This window comes from Artibeus jamaicensis, unplaced genomic scaffold, assembly GCF_021234435.1.
Source record: "Artibeus jamaicensis isolate MK-2021 breed Jamaican fruit bat unplaced genomic scaffold, CSHL_Jam_final contig_2259, whole genome shotgun sequence".
NCBI lineage: Eukaryota > Metazoa > Chordata > Mammalia > Chiroptera > Phyllostomidae > Artibeus > Artibeus jamaicensis.
The window spans coordinates 1,743,628-1,760,356 of record NW_026521468.1 but is presented as its reverse complement, the minus strand read 5'-3'; the positions used below and the strand labels follow the sequence as shown (position 1 = coordinate 1,760,356).

The window sequence follows — 16,729 nt, the reverse complement described above, 5'->3', positions numbered from 1 at the left end:
CCATGTCCAAATCAAGTTTCCTTTCATGAAATAAAATGAGGAAGAAGATCATACCATGCAGAGACTTTTACTGTTCTGGGGCTGCATTTCGCAACCCGGAGTCCCTGCCCACTGTTGACTGGTGCCCCCCTGCCCCAGCCCAGTCTGAGGAGGGCAGGCTCCTAGCCTGACTCCACAGCAGTGAAGAGCGCCAGTCTTCGCTGTCCCGGGGGCACGACTGTCAGGGCCTCCACCTCCCCTCCCCCACGGGTGGGTTTCTGGAAGTGGATCTCCAGGAGGTCATGCAGCTCTGGGCCTTCCAGGACATCGGGAATGTTGAGTACCAGCACTGACTGGGGCACTGGCTGGGACCTGACCTGGAAGAGGAGTTGGGAGATGAGCAAAGGCTCCTGAGGGTCAGGGGCCAGGGACAGAGGGGAGCAAGCAATGCCCATGGGAGCATAGGGTGGGGCAGGAAGCCTGGAGGGCTGGCAGTTGGTAGGTCAGTGGGGTTTGGGGGGCTCATATTCTTCTCTGGGCAAGCTGCTGGCAGGCAGGCAGGTCGCATGGCCCAAACTCCACCTTCCGACTTACCTCTGCCTTCTGAATCTCTCCAGTAATGTAGGGAGAGACTTTCAGAGGGAGCTGCTGCCCAGCCAGTGGCACTGTGAACTGGCCAATCCGGCACAGGTTCTGGGCCACTGCAGGGACAGGAAGGGGTAGACCTTTAGCATCAAGGGCCTTCTTCCTCCAGGGCCTGACGCATCTGCTGTAATCTCCCTGGTAGGGCCCTTACCTTCATCCTTAGCAAACCCCAGCACGACGACCCCACCATGCAGCAGTTCCCGAGTTTCCACGTCTCCACCCCCATTCTTGGTCTTGCCGAAGAAGATCTCCAGCTTGTCAAGCAGCTCCTCCTCGCTCAGCTTGAGCCCAGGAGGAAACCCGCTGACCAGCACCCTCTGGCTACTCATCTGGCTGGACACCTAGGAATACACAAGTAGGAATGGTCCTAGGCACACCCCTACTCCTCAGTACCCAGGTGCATGTCACCCCCTGCATGTCCCAGGACTCTGCCATTCGGTCACCTGGATGGCTGTCACCATGGGCAGCTCCAAGGGCTGGACCTGCACCCGCAGCCGGCACTGTTCCAGGTCGATCTTATGCTCCTTTAGCTGTAGCACCTGTTCGGCCACTGGGTGGAAGGAGCAGGATCAGAACTGAGAAGCCTCCCCACCTCCCTCCCAGTGCTTCCCAGAGAGCTCACCACTGGGGTCATCGAAGGTGACCAGAGCTGAGCCCCCAGGCAGAGGGTAGCAGATCTTCAGGTTGGAAATCAGAGACGTGGGCATCTCCCTGCCCTGCTGAGTGTGTCTTCGGAACACCAGGGAGACTTCAGGCTTTGGGAATGGGACCTGGAGATGGGGGAGGGGAGGCCAATGCAGCCTTCAAGGGTGTGAGAGTTCCCCACTGCCTCCAAGGAAGAAAGCATTTCCAGTTCCATGTGACTGATACTAGTATAAGGGGTGAATACATTTACTGGGTGCAAGGGAAGAGCTGGATAAGTGAGCGGATGAAAGCAGGTCAAGCCTGTTCTGGCACTTTGTATACAAGATCTTAGTTTGTCTTTGCACAAGGCTGTGAGGGAGGCAGCTCCACTTTACAGATGAAGAAACAGATTCAGAGAGTTCAAGTAACATACTCAAAGTCACACAGCAAGAAGTGGCCAAGCCAGGAACGAAACTAAGAATTTTTCAGCTTTTTCTACCAGGCTACACCCCTTCTCCCAGCTTACCTTGTTTTGGGGGCTGTTCCGGAGCTCCTCCTTCAGCTTCAGCAGCTGCTGCAGCTTCATCTTTAGTCTGGTCTGCTCCTTCTGGATGGTGTAGAATAGACTCCCTCTGTAGGCTGCCTATCAAAGGAGAGGGGAACAACCAAATATCCATTGGCCTTCCTGGACAATGAATGAGCCCAGGGATGGGGGTGCCTCTTCTGGATACTCCAGGATCAGAGTTGATGCTCAGCCCAAGAACAACCCAACCCCTTTACTGGGCCCTGAGCTGGTCCTGGTCCGCCTGACTCAGAATTTGGTGGCCTCAGCCACCCTCTGAAGGGCGGGAGCCTTTGTAGCAGCCATGGTGTAGACATGGTTTGTTATGGAGACCTAGAGTTTAACACACTGATGGAGCTCTTGCTGTGAGGTCCTGGACACTGACACAGGACACATGGGAAGGGCCTAGCCTACAGGCCTGTGCAAAACTGCCCAAGACTGTGCACAGTCACACAACTGGTTGTGGAGGACAGCGGGAGATGGGAAGAGGGACGGTCACAAAGGGGTTAATTCAGCCAGTGAGGCCTCTGGAGGAGCAGCGAGTGCTTAGAATTGCGAGATGTCATAATACTATTAGCTAACATGGATTAAGCACTAGCATGTCCTGCATTGTGCTAAGCCATTTTTTTTTTATTAGAAATTTTTTTCCGGCCCTGACTGGTGTGGCTCAGTGGATTGAGTGCCAGCCTATGAACCAAAAGGTCACTGGTTCAGTTCCTGGTCAGGGCATGTGCCTGGGTTGTGGGCCAGGACCCTCGTGGTGGGTGTGCAAGAGGCGGCGGATTGATCATACATCTCTGTTTCTCTTCCTTTCTTTCTTTCTCCCTTCCCCTCTCTCTAAAAATACATAAATAAAATCTTTAAATTTTTTTTTGAATTATAGGAGAAACTTTATTTAGAAAGCTATAGATGCAGTAGGAGTGAGCTGGCTGGGTGGCATAGACTCAGGAAACAAGTTACAGAGGCCGAATTAAGGCCATGGAGCTCAGGAGAGAGAAGGGCAAAAGTAACACCCAGAGGTGAAGAACAGAGGGACAGAAAGGCGCATGCGTGCTCCCAAGAGGGAACACACCTGTGCTAAGCCATTTATATGGGTTATATCATTCAGTTCTTCCAACAACCCTATAGGATAAATACCCTCTTATCCTTATTTTACAGATGAGGAAACCGAAACTCAGAGAGGTTAAGTGACTTGCCAGAAGTAATTCAATCCTAAGCAGTCTGGCTCCTTGCTGCAAATTTGTTCTCTACAATGAAGAAATGAAACCCAGAGTTGGGGAGCAATTTACCCCACACCTCCCAGCTTGTCCCTTAACGGCCACCCTTTCCGTTGTTCCACGCAGCCTTTCAGGATGGGAGTGATTTGCAGCAGGGAGAGAGAGAGAGCGAGAGTGAGCGCTGACAACCAGCACTGACAACATGGGCCGGGGAACGACACCAAGGATGCGGATAAATGCACCTTTGTTTGTGGGTTGGAGCAGACATTAGCTGGCAGAGTTCACCCTGCAGTTGGGAAGCCTGGTAAATAAGGTCAACCCAGAGTCTACGTGTGAACTCACTTAGGGAGACAGGCCTCTGTCCTGGTCCTCTCTGTGTCGCCAGTGCTCTGTAGAGTCCCTGGCACAAAACAAGCTTTGGGCAAATGTGTGTTGAATGAATGAAGTGAATAAATAATAGGATGGAAACATATAACAGAGGGCATTGAAGACATTCAGTGAATTCACTTTGTTTTAAGCAGAGAAAAACTAGGGCTTGAATAATGCTGGTTTATGACTCGTGAGAAATGTACCGCATTCTTTACATTTCTGTAAACAAGGGATTGCACACGTGATACCTTTAAGGGCCAATCAGGTGACATCAGCCAGTGGAGGGAGCCAGGGTAGGGTGGTAGGGAGTGGTGGGCACTCTGACCTGGGAGAGCATGTCCCTGCTAAAGTGGCAACCTCTTAGCTCTACCTGAGATTTTCTACGTGGGAATGAGGTCCCAGTGTCCCTTATCTTCTGGTTTTTAAGGAAAACCGGAAATCTGGACTTTTATTTGAAAAATATGGCTCCACGTTTAAAAAAATATATGAAAAATGAAATATATTAGTGAGCTGGATTCAGTCCACAGTCTAACCTTTTTACTCCTACTTTAAATCTTTTTTTATTAAAATATTTTATTTATTTATTTTCAGAGAGAAGGGAAGGGAGGGAGAAAGAGAAGGAGAGAAACATTGATGTGCAAAAGAACCACTGATTGGATCTCGCATGTGCCCCCCCCCCCCCCCCCCCCCTGCAACCCAGATATGTGCCCTGATGGAATCAAACCAGCAACCTTGTGCGGTTCACAGGATGATGCCCAACCCGCTGAGCCACACCAGTCAGGGCGGGCTTTAAATCGTGATCTAATGACACATAATTGGAAATCTGGTAGTTGGCAATGCTATTTAATGAGTGGCTTAATAAAAATATATAGTAGCTTCATAGATAGAGTATTTTACAGAAAAATTCAATCCGGAGAGTTTAGATGTAATACCAGCAGGAAATGGGGAGTAGGGGAGATTTCCGAAAGGAGGAGTGAGGTGCAGGATGTGCTGTTGAGACGAGGCCCAGAGGGAACTGGGGCAGGGAGCTGTGGAGTGAGGGACGCAAGCGCGCGCTCCCCATCTCCAGTTTCCACTGACCCGACAGGAGCTGACCTGGGGCTCCCTCAGGAGGCACAAAGGAGCATGTGGGTGAGTCCGCTTCATGAGATAAAGCCTCCCAACTCTGTGGGTGTCTGCATTAAGGAGACAGAGGGGAATGACCGGGACAGACGATGCCAGGTGGCAGACCTTGGCATCCCCGAGTGTGGTAAACGCCACTGACGCAGCGGGCCAAGAAAGAGCCAGGCCTGCTAAGTGCAGGGCAGAGGTGGGCACCAGGTCATTTAACTATCACACAACTGCCTCCCTTCTCCAACTCCCAACTGACACTTGTCTCTTCCAGGACCCTCTTAACGACAACACAGGCCAATTGTAGTCACTTGAATTCAACTATACAGGCTATTTATTTACACAACAAGATAGCATGGTCTCTAAATGCAAGCCACTGTCCATCTGAAGCTCAGCTGAAACAAACTGCAGTCCACTCTACACTGAGCTCACTGAGAGACTGTCAGTTCTGGATGCCTTTGGGTTAAGGCCATGATGTAAGGTTACTTTCAACTGCACACATTCATTCTTCGGCCGTAGTTGCTGAGTTTAGACCCTCATTACCGTGTAAGGTAAAATTTCAGGCTATCCACGCTCATCTCATCGTGGGAGTGTTAGGAGGCAGTTTAGCACAATGGTTAGGAGCACAAACTGGGCCCAGCCCGCGGGGGTTTACATCAGCTCCTGTTACTACTGCAATTTTTTTTAACCTCTCTGTGCCTTGGTTTCCTCACCTATAAAACGAGCAGAATAGCTGTTTCCACCTGTATTTAATTTTGTTTGGAAGTAGCACCTGGTGCGTGCGTGCTATGTCACGTGTTTTCTATTTTGATAAACTCCGTTTTATGGACGAGGAACCTGAGATGCATCAAGGTTGACTAATGGGCCAAGGTTAGTCAAACCCAAGGCTACTGAAGTCACAGGGTAGGGACAAGACTTGATGGGTAGGACCCTGGGTTGGAACAGCATGGTCGAAGCCAAGAGGATGGAAGAGCCCTCTGAGGAAAAGAGCCTTAAAAGCGTGCTCTTCCAGGCGACGGGGTCAGGGGTCAGGGGTCAGGAGGGAATGCAGAGAAGAAACAGAAGACATGGTCAGGTGGTCGGAGATGAGCAGCGCCAGGGCCAGGCCTGGGGAGGGGCGAAACGGAGCTGAGAGGAGAGGGCCCCCAGGAGGCCCCTGGCTCACGGTTCACCCGCTTACTCACTCATTCATTCAACGGTTCACATCCGTCATTTGCCAGGTCCTGTCCTAGGCTCTGGGGCCACAGAAGTGAGCAAAACAAATGAACATTCCTTGTGGAGTTTACATTCTAGGGCGTGAGCCAGACAATAAGCAGAATAACTAAGTAAAATGTGTATTATGTTTATGATAAATGCTATGGATAAAAACAAAGCAGGGAAGGGAAGACAGAGAATGTTGGAGGACAGTTTTGAGTGGGGTGATAAGAACAGGCCTCACTGAGATAGCTCAGCATATACTTGAAGGAGGAGGGGGAGCAAGCCATGTGTAAATGTGGGGGGAGTACCATGCAGATGGAACAGCAAGTGCAAAGGCCCTGAGGTGGGAGTTTGTTAGGTGTATTGGGGGGATAGCAGGGAGGGCAGTGTGGCTGGATCTGAGAGAGTGAGGGAGAGGGGTTGGAAATGAACTCACAGAGAAAACGGGGTGGGATCACACAGGGCCTTCTACTTGATGTGACGTGGGAAGCCATAGGCAGGCTTAAGTGTTCCCATGATTCCTTGGCTGTTAACGTCAACAGACTGGTGTGGGCAACTGGTCCAGGCAGGTAGGGAGATCACTTAGGGGGCCGTTGCAGTGTCCAGGTGAGTGATGTTAGTGACCAGGTGGTAGCAGTGGAGGTAGTGAGGGGTAGTAAAGAGTCTATATAAAAAAAAAAAAGTCAAGATAGACTGTAATTGCTGATAGATCGGAAATAGGGTGTGGAAGAGAGAGAAGAGTCTGGGATGACTCTTAAGCTTTTGGACCTGAGCATTTTTTGGAAACTGGAGGGAAGAAGGGCCATTCGCTGAGATGGGAGAGACTGTGGGTCGAAGAGGTTTGGGATAGAAAGTTAGGGGGTTATTTTGCACATGTTCAGTGAAGTGCCTGTTCAACATCTCAGTCAAGACATATAGTGGCAGCTTCTCCTACCAATCTAGCATTCAGGGAAGAGGTTCAGGCTGGGAGGGTAAATGTGGGAAGTATCTATGCAGAGAGGTTTAAAGTCATAAAACTAAACGAGAGCAGCAGGGGTGTGGGTGTAGACAGAAAAAGAGGTCCAAGGGCTGATTTCTGGGGCACCCAACACCAAGAGGTCAGGGGAACAAGAAAGAACCAGCCAAGAAGAATGCAGAGGAGTTGCTAAAGAAACCCGAGAGGAGACATGTGAAGAATGAAGAGAGATTTCAAAGAGGAGGAGGAGCTAGCAACTGGGCCAAGTGCTGTCAACAGGCCGACTAAGATGAAGAATGAGAAAAAAGACCATTGAGACTGAGGAAAAAAAACCCCAACAAACTCTGCTTATCATAAGGAAATGGTCAGAAGTTCATGTACAAAAATTCTTATTATTGTAGCTTTGTTTACAAAAAAAAAGAGAACATGTCCAACCACAGAGGAATAGCCAAATAAATATAAAATACTACATAGCAATGAAAAGATATCAATGAAAAACATTTAGTGGCATGGAAAAATGCCCACAATCAGACAGAGGAGCAAAATATAAAACTGTATGTAGAGTAGGATGCCTAGTCTGTCCATTTAAAAAGTCTTAGTTCAGCCCTGGCTGGTGTGGCTCAGTGGATTGAGTGCTGATCTGTGAACCAAAAGGTCACCAGTTCGATTCCCAATCAGGGCACATGCCTGGGTTGCTGGCAAGGTTCCCCAGTAGGGGGTGTGGGAGAGGCAACTGATCAATGTGTCTTGCACACTGATGGTTCTCTCCCTCTCCTCCCTTTCCCCCTCTCTATAAAAAGTAAATAAGTAAAATCTTTAAAAAAATAAAAAATAACTTTAAATTCATAAGAATATTTATTAATGCATAAAAACTCTGGGAAGACAGACACCAAGATGTTATTAATAAAGGTTGTCTTTCAATAATGAATTTAGTGTGACTAAAACAAAAAAACAGTTTTCCAAACCCACTCTTCTTCTTTCTGTTTAATACAGAAAGGCCCTGTAAAGGGGTGTTAGCAGACAGGTAGCCTGAGGTGGGGTGGATCAGGGTGGTCCTGCCCCCTGGGGGGCAGGTGTGGTTCGGTGGATTGAGTGCCAGCCTGCGAAATGAAAGGTACCCGGTTAGGACACACGCCTGGGTTGTGGGTCAGGTCCCCAACTGGCGGAGTGCAAGAGGCAACTGCTCAATGTTTCTCTCCTCTCCTTCTCCCTCCCTTCCCCTCTCTCTAAAATAAAAATTAAAAAAAAAAAAAAAAAGATGGTCCTGGGGAACAGGGTTCTGAAAAGGGTAGTGATAATATTAACAATAACGAACATGTATTTAGTGCTTTGTATGCGCCAAGCAGCGTTTTTACTGTATTAATTTATGGATTATCTAGTTTAATTCTCGCAGGTAGGTAAGTATTCTTATAAGGAAGCTTTGCTAGAACTCATTTTTTAAACATTTTTAAAATCTTCAACTGAGGATATGTTTATTTATTTGTGTGAGAGAGAGAGGGGAAGAGAGAGAAATAAAGAGAGAGAAACATTGATTGGTTGTTTCCCTGTGCACCCTGGCCACAGATCAAACCTGCAACCTACATATGTGCCCTTATCGGGGATTAAACCACTGACTTTTTGATGTATGAGATGATGCTTCAGCCAACAGAGCCACCTGGCCAGGGCTATAATTCTCATCCTATAGATAAGGAAATGAGGCTTAGATGAGAGCTTTAGAGTGACTAATAATTCATCTAGGGCCACACAGTTGCCGGAACCAGAATTTGGAACCAGGTGGCTGGCTCTAGAGCCTGTAGTCTTTCGTACTACAGTTAAAAGGGCAAATGAAACATTTCTAGGTGAGAGATCAGTGTATTTGTAACAGGGTGCTATCAGGGAAGGAAAGATGAACAAAACTGGAGAGGGGATGAGATTCATTCATCCAACAGCTGTTTATTGAGTGTCTATGCATGCCTGGGACTGTGCGAGGCTCTGAGGATGAACAGGCCAGACCAGGGACCAGTCCTTCCAGAGCTGGGTCTGCATGAGTCCGGCGTCCAGAGGCCAGGAAATGGTGGCATAACAGGCAGGGGAGGTTAGTTCTCAGAGGAGGTACACTTCTTCCTCTGAGCTGGGGGAGGGCACAAGGCTGAGATGCAAGGAGGGGCAGAATTTGTTGGGGAAGATCTCAGGACATAAGAACGTGAGCATTTCTTAACTGTTTAGAATTATCATTAGAGTGATTCTTTTATTTATTTTTTATTGATTTTTAGAGAGAAATATCAATTTGTTGTTCCACTTATTTATGCATTCATGGATTTATCATTTTGTTTTTTCTAAAAAAGATTTTAAAAAATTTATTGATCCCGCATAGAGAAACGTCCATTTGTTGCTCCACCCACCTGTGCGTTCATTGGTTGCCTCTTGTATGTACCCCAAGTGAGGACTGAACCTGAAACCCTGGCGTTTTGGGTTAAAGCTCTAACCGACTAAGCGACCCACCCAGGGCCTACAATTCTTAAAATTATAGGACACAGAGTTCTTTTGAGTATCTAATGAAAACTATGAATTCTCTCTCCAGAAAATGCATTCACACAAGGAATTCATCAGCTTCCGAAGTGCAGGTTATAGAACTGTCTTTGAGGCAATGGGTCGGGGACTAACTCCGCAAGGGAGCGGAAAACCCAGCCAGGTTTCTCCCTCGACTTTCGGCAGCTCTAGCAGGTGGACTGACCACCCAGCCCTGCCAAGAGGAGGGCTCCTCTGCTTCTCCCGACCCCCAACACTGTCCTCCTCACTTACATCATCTTCAGTCACTGACATGGGTCTGGGATCTGGTTGGCAGAGCCGTGTCTTCTGAGCTGGAAACAAAGTGGCAGAATCCACCAGACTAAAGTCTCGCGTCTACCTTCTGAGATGCAGTTCGAATGGCTCTGCCTGCAGGCTCTTTGCTTCCACTTTCATTTCTGATAAATTCCTGCCCTTTCGTGTTCACACGCCCCCAACTGGTTTTTCCCCACCCCTAGGAGGAGCCTTTCTGGTCTCGAGGTCGACTTCGCTCAGCTGGGAGCCTCAGCGGAAGCTACCTTTCGAAATGCAAACTGAATTCCGGCCCCAATCAACCATTCATATCCTGTAGATCCCAGCAGCAGGCCATCGGTAGAATTTTGTCTGCTTTCTTATTTCCTTAGAGCCCAGAATCCTGCCAGGCACATGTAGACACTGATGAAATAATTGAATGACAAATGCAACCAGAACAGATCTCCATCAAGTTCATGAAGCTGTCCTACCTAATTTTTTGAGAGCGGTTTAGTGCCCAGTACTGGTTCTGCTTTGCATGAATTAAACTCAATCTTTATTTCTTTTAATTTTTTTAAATTTTTAAATTTATTTTTTTATTGATTATGCCATTACAGTTGTTCTATTCCCCCCTTCATTCCCCTCCACCCTACCCCCTGTCCCCACCATTACCCCCCCTTTAGTTTATGACCATGTGTCTCGAGTTCTTTAGATTCTGTATTTCCCACACTATTCTTGCCTCCCCCATCTATTTTCTATCTACTGTCTATGCTACTTATTTTCTGTACCTTCTCCGCCCTTCTCCTCCTCCCACTCCCCTGTTGCTAACCCTCCTTGAGATCTTCATTTCTGTTTCCACTCCTGATCTAGCTGTCCTTTTAGTTTGCTTTTGTTTTAGATGTGGTTGTTAATAACTGTGAGTTTGCTGTCCTTTCACTGTTCATGTTTTTTTAACTTCTTTTTCTTAGGTAAGTCCCTTTAACATTTCATATAAGGGCTTGGTGATGATGAACTCCTTGAATTTGATCTTATCTGAGAAGCTTTTTAAATTTTTTAAAAAGATTTTTTAATTTATCTTTAGAGGGGAAGGGGAGAGAGGGAAATATCAATGTATGGTTGCCTCTTGTGCACCCCCTGCTGAGAATTGGCCTGCAACTCAGGCATGTGCCCTGACTGGGAATTGAACAGCAATCCTTTGGTTCGCAGGCCTGCACTCAATCCACTGAGCTACACCAGCCAGGGCTATTTCTTAAATTTTCTTTAAAAAATTTTATTTATAGAGGGGAAAGGAGGGAGAGAGGAAAACATCAGTGTGTGGTTGCCTCTCACATGGTCCCAAAGACTAAATTTAATCTTTAAAACAACCCCTCTTAGTTCTACTTCACTGATTTTACAGATGAGACTCTAAACTTCTGAAGCACATTACTATAAACATCTGCCCAATGTCACATTATAGAAAGTGAAGCATGTATCCAACCCTGGTTGGACATTTGAACTTGCGCTTTGAGGCAGTGAGACTTTTTTTAAGAGATGGGAAGGGAGAGAGGAAAGAAATATCAGTGTGTGAGATACACATTGCCCACCCCCAACTGGGGACCTGGCTTACAACCCTCACACATACCCTGACCAGGAATTGAACTGGTGACCTTTTGGTTTGCAGGCCTGCATTCAATCCACTGAGCCACACCAGCCAGGGCAAGAATTTGAACTTTTGGTCAATGGAGTTTGAATTCCTTTCCATTTGTGACTGAGTAAACAACCTAACAGGAGTTGCCTCAGTAAGAAATGCCCAATAGTTAAAGGCGAGGAGCCAAATCACCTAGTCCAGGGTTTTTACACCAAAAGTAACTTATTGAGCCTTTTTCTCACGGTTCCCCACCCCAGGTAGAAGTGTGCCGAGTGCCTCAGGCTTGGCCAGCAGGCCCCTGGATCCTAGTTTCTAGTGACTTAGAACCAGCTCAGCTGGAGAGCCTATTTCATCTGTAAAACAGGGTCCCAAGTGTCCCATGCCCCTCGAATCATACTTTCCTAGCATTGCCAGTCTCTGCCAGCCAGGATGTTAGGGGACCTGTGCCCGGTCCCACTAGGAACAGCTGCTCTGGGCCTCCGCTCCCCTCCATATGGTCCTCATTGGAGAACCAGTGTTACCAGAGAATGAGCTAGAGATTCTCCACCTAAATCTAAACCACAGGGAGGGACTCTGGCTTGTCAAAGCACCAGTGCAAGGTTTGAGAACCTCAGGTTAGTTCTCGACCCCAGGTAGCCCGTGTCCACCCGCTCAGAGGGGCCTTTGGTTGTCAAAACTGGTTGTGGTGGCAGGTGGCTCAGGTTCTCTAGGTATGAGCTGAAGCCAGGGATGGTGGAAAAGCTCTGCACGTCAATGTGTCAGCAGGGACCCTTCCAGGAAGCAGTGTAGTAGATCACACTTGACCCTTCGAGAGATTCGGACTAGTGCTCGGGCTGACGACCCCACCGGCAGATTTAGCTTTTATATTTCTGTACTTTCCCACAGCCCCTCACTCCCTCCTGCTTCATCTTATGACGTTCTCCTTTCCCAGAGTAATAATACGTGCAACAGGCAGACACAGGGATCCTTTTTTTGATTTTTTTTAATGACAGAAACAAAAAAGATTTAAAACCGCAGCTTCTGGAAGAACCATTTGTTCTTGCCGGTCTTGTACCTAGAGAGGAAAAGAGGTCACCAATGAGAAGAATAAAGAGACAAAATCCCCTTCACGGGAGTTACTGACACCATACCCCCCCACCAAACCCTAACTTACCTCTCTTCGAACTTGACCTTGGCCTCCCGTCGGGCCTTGCGTTTCAGAGCAGGGTCTCTGAAGATGTCCTTGTTGACGACAGTTTTGTCCAAGGGGATATCCACAGAGTATCTGGAGGCAGTGGTGGGGAGGTAGGATCAGCTCATGTGCTACCAGGGCCTTTACACAGTCACCCAAGTCCTCCTGGGACACTGGGGTGCCAGGATCTGACTCCATAAGAGCAGAAATTAAAAGCCATCCCGAAGTCCTGATGACAGTTTTGGAAAATCTCCAATGTCAACAGACTCATTTATATAGACTTAAGCCACTGAAAAAGTTCTCGCTCCATTCTCAATTTTCCCAACTACTCAGTTTCTAGCTAAGAACTGTCACTTTAACACAAGTGTACTTTGTGTGGTGGGTGGCTAGTTCTCTATCTCACTGCAGTCCTGGCCAAGTTCTGCAAGCCAGGCCCCATGCCTGTATTTACTGTGGATGGAAACAAGGGAAATGGATCTTTACTCAAGATTTAGAATTTCCCCCACACTAGATGGTTGCAACGCTGTCTCCTTACTCAGTAAGGCAGAGAGGGGGGTAAACAAACACACACTTTTATTCCCATCCCTGAAATGCTCACCTTGTGGGCATGAGGTGATTGTAGTTATAAACTTTTACAAAAGACTTGATCTTAGACCTCTTGGCGATTTTCTTCTTGCCCATGGCTGCTGTCACTTTGCGGGGATAGCGGTCAATTCCAGCCACCAGAGCGTGGCTGTAAGGGCGGTCTGACGTGCCATCGTCAATGTTCTGAAAGAGCAAGACTGACAGTTGTTATCAGTTCAGCGCCTACCTAGGCCCTGCAGGCACGCCTAGGAGGGTCACCCCCACTCCCAGGTCCGGGAACCCACTACCTTACAGAGGAAAACCACACCTCGCAGACAGTGAAGAGTGGTAGGGTGAGGGCGGTATTCATGCCCACCAGGGAGAACCTTGGAAAGGCTCCCGGGAGGTGAGAGATGTAAAACAACAGTTAACATTTATGGAGTGCTTGCTCTGCGCCAAGCACTGCTTCTTAGGTCTTTACAATCCTAAACGCCCTTCCCCACGGCGGCACTGCTGGAAGCGGGTGGAGGCAGGGTCCCCGAACTGGCAGTCTACGCCAGAGACCGGCCTCAAGCAGGTGGGGGCAGAGGAACCACGAGTGCCAGTGTCCCCCAAACATCTAGAAACAGACTGCATGTGGGCAGAGCCTAGGACATTTCGGGAGGATGAAAGACGCAGGCAGAAGGGACACCGTGAAAGGCAAAAAACAAGCTCAATGGCCATTCGGGGTGGAAACAATTTCTCCTCTTTTTCCCGAATTCCAGCTGCAGCACTTACTCCCTGCCTGACCTCAGGTGAGTTAGTGAATCTCTCTAAACGAACCCCCTATGGTTCCGGCAAGGAATAGACACGAAGACACCTGTCCGTCAGTGTGCCAGGCACCGAACAAACGTTCAGTAAACGTTGGCCATAATTGCTATTTCGAGTTTCCTTGCCCAATGGAGCTCATCTGTTTTTATTCTCCATTTTCCTCTTCCAAAAGCTCTCTTCGTCCCCACCTCTACCCGCAATTCTCAAGGGTTCACGTCCTAAACTAGTTTTTGCATTCCAAGCTCGCCGCCCTCCGAAACCGGCCGGATTCCTGGGAAACACGAGCACACAGGCTCGCGCGGCTGGTACCTTCACGATGACCGCTTTGCGTCCGGAGTAGCGTCCGGCCAGGACCAGCACCACCTTCCCGGGTTTCATAAACTTGCCCATTTCTGCAGAGAGGTACAAGGAGCCACTCAGAAATTCGCAAGCCCAAGCTGCGTGCGGGGCCGGAGCTTTAGGCTGCGCTTACTGCCGTCTTGGCCCAGGCCCCGCGGGCCCTGCTCACAGGACAGGATCCTCTACGAAGCCGCCAGAGACCGAGGAACAGAGCGTACTCGGCAAAGTCCCACAACTCGACCCCCCGCCCGCGGATGGCGGCAGATTGGAAGACCCTCCCCTACTCCCCACTCACCTACAGCAGCCACTAGGGCCTAGAGCAGAAAGGAAAGAAACACACTTCCGCTAACCTTTCACCCCGGGGATGTGATCTCACTTCCGGTGCTGCCTCGTAAGTTTCGATCCGCCTAACGCGCGTCGTTCAGATTATGGGTTGCTGGCGGAAGAAACCCTTGTGGGAAAGCAAGTCCTGGCCTCTTATTTATTCAATCAAACTTTATCAGCAGATCCACCAGTAGCAAAGAGCCAGCAGTGCTGTCTTTCGCGTACGGATGCAAGAGCTTGGAAGGCTAGTATGTATGCTCTCAGGCTTTTGAGTCAGCGGCTCCGCCGCCCCCTTGGTTGTAGTTCGTTTCTGTGGCGCTAGGAGGGGACACAGTTTAAGATTTACTTGCCTCCTCTGGAGGAGTCAGGGAACCAAATGGGACATTTCTTAGTGCCCACCTGTGAACGGTTATTAGGCCTAAGGAGGGAGAGACGAACATCAGTCAAACAAGAGTATTGTTCCCAACAGTGCAACAGTGCCGTCATGTTCGACACTCCAGGCTAGAATAAGCAGTGGAGGAGAAGGACGATGCTGCTTACCTGGTGTTAAGTCGAGTTAATCTTTTTACGTATATTATTTCATTGATCCTCCTAACAACACTAGGAGATGGGTACTATTATCTCCATGCTAAAGTTGAAACTGTGGCTTAGGGAAATTAATTTGCCCAAAGTCCACAGCTAGTAAGCGATGGAACTGGGACACAGACGCAGGCGGTCCTTCTGAGCCTGTTTACCCTGTTACCGAAGTGAGCACCCACTCTATGCTGGTTAAGTCGACAGCCTATTTAATTCTCACAACTCTGCTTCTTGGATATTTTCTTCCTGTTGAGACATGAGGATACTGAGATTCAGAAAGGATAATTTATTTTTCTGAGGATAAGCCTAATCAACAGAGTCAAATCTAGGATTGAACTCAGATATATTTGGCTCTCAAATGGAATTTCTACTATTTACTGCGAGTGTTTTTTAGATGGTTCTTTAGGTGCCTTCTGAGTGCAAAAGAAAAAGAAACTATCTTACAGTGTTTGCTCATCTCAACATTGAAAAATCTGTAAGATTGGTCTTGGGCAAGATGTGGGACTGATCAGGTTCACCAGTTCTCTTCTTGAGGTTCTTCAGGGACCAATTTCGCCCTGCAGCCCTCAGAACACCATTGCAATGGTTTTTGACCCTAATTATGTACTTATATTTCTACATTCAGTTAAAATACTTGCTACTTTAATTTGGAATATGACATTTTAGAGTTGGAAAGGACCTGAGAGGTCATCTATTTTGTCCTCGAAAAGATAACAGTTCTACAGCACCAAAGTCACAGAATTGGTCACACACAGCAAGGTCTCCCCATTCTCAACCCAGTGCCCTTCCCACTACCATACACTACCCTGTCCATTTCTACTTCTGTGGTCTTCTCCTGGCCTTCTTATCTGCTTCTGTCTCTTGCTCCCTTGGAAATACAGACCAAACCCCGAAATCTTATAATTGCCTAATTCTTTTCACAGACACTCTGCCCATCAAATCAGTAACTAAACCCTGTGAATTTTGCCTTGTCTTTTAAGTGTTTTTCCTCTTCTTTTCAACCTAACTGCTCCCTAACTGATCCAGCCTGTTTTTTTTTTCTTCTCCAGTCCCTCCCCAAACTTTTATGTGGGTCAGAATTGCTTGGGGTGCTTATCACAGATGCATCTCTAACCCAGAGATTCCAATTCAGGCCTGGAGCGGGTCCACATGATGTGTGTATCTTATTTTTGAGGAGCTTCTCTAAATGCAGCTCTCAAGTCCACCACTTACCTGCCTGAAACACTTCGTTGGCTCTTAGTACCAAAGTTTGAACACTCCTTTCCTTAAGCGTAAGATCCTGACTCCTCCATACCCTTCCTGTACCCCTTGGGTTCCATCCAGCTCAACTACTCAGAAATGCAAGCTCTTCTGAGCCCTGGGGTCTTTACTCCGGCTGCTGCGAGTATCTTTTTATCCTCCTCTACTATGTGTAGCCAGGCAACATCCTGTACACCCTTCAGGACCACTTCAAAATTCTCACAGGCAGAATTAATCTCACCCTTCTCTGTGTTCCCTCGGCAATCTAATCTGTACTTATCTTTATTATAGAACATATCTTAGTTGGTTTGGATCAATGGTTCTCAAAGCTTGGTCCCCAGATTAGTAGCAGCAACAAAACCTGGGAACTTACTGAAAATGTGAATTCTCAGGCCCCATTCCAGAGCTACTGAATAAAACACTCTGGGGATGGGACCCCACAATTCGTGTTCTAATAAGCCACCCACGTCTCTGTTTGGCTTGGTATCTCCTTAGCTAGATGTATGTTCTTTGAAAGCAGGGAGTTTTTCTTGTCTATTTCCTCAGCATCTAGCCTGGCCCAGGCCGTTGGTAGGCACTCAATAATGAATAAATGCAGAGCACCTTAGAAATCTTTGTAACAGACCCAGCACTCTGATTGGAT

The 16,729-nt window shown here is 47.9% G+C and overlaps 2 protein-coding genes across 3 annotated transcripts; both read right to left on the bottom strand.

The window, feature by feature from the left end:
* Positions 1 to 53: 53 nt before the first annotated feature.
* Positions 54 to 9,598, bottom strand: IFI35 (interferon induced protein 35). 2 transcript variants are annotated; one of them, XM_037148668.2, is made up of 8 exons: positions 9,440 to 9,598; positions 6,140 to 6,367; positions 1,775 to 1,891; positions 1,247 to 1,394; positions 1,068 to 1,174; positions 776 to 965; positions 574 to 680; positions 54 to 356 (listed from the first exon to the last, which is right to left on the bottom strand). In XM_037148668.2, the coding sequence occupies exons 3-8, from the start codon at positions 1,832 to 1,834 to the stop codon at positions 162 to 164; spliced, it is 807 nt and encodes a 268-aa protein (XP_037004563.2). In that variant the 5' UTR covers positions 1,835 to 1,891; positions 6,140 to 6,367; positions 9,440 to 9,598; the 3' UTR covers positions 54 to 161. The 2 variants fall into 2 exon arrangements, with proteins under 2 accessions (XP_037004563.2, XP_037004556.2); XM_037148661.2 differs by lacking the exon at positions 6,140 to 6,367.
* Positions 9,599 to 12,027: 2,429 nt separating this feature from the next.
* RPL27 (ribosomal protein L27) lies at positions 12,028 to 14,334 on the bottom strand. The gene is made up of 5 exons (XM_037148717.2): positions 14,243 to 14,334; positions 13,918 to 14,000; positions 12,833 to 13,002; positions 12,217 to 12,327; positions 12,028 to 12,117 (listed from the first exon to the last, which is right to left on the bottom strand). The coding sequence occupies exons 2-5, from the start codon at positions 13,996 to 13,998 to the stop codon at positions 12,069 to 12,071; spliced, it is 411 nt and encodes a 136-aa protein (XP_037004612.1). The 5' UTR covers positions 13,999 to 14,000; positions 14,243 to 14,334; the 3' UTR covers positions 12,028 to 12,068.
* Positions 14,335 to 16,729: the final 2,395 nt, after the last annotated feature.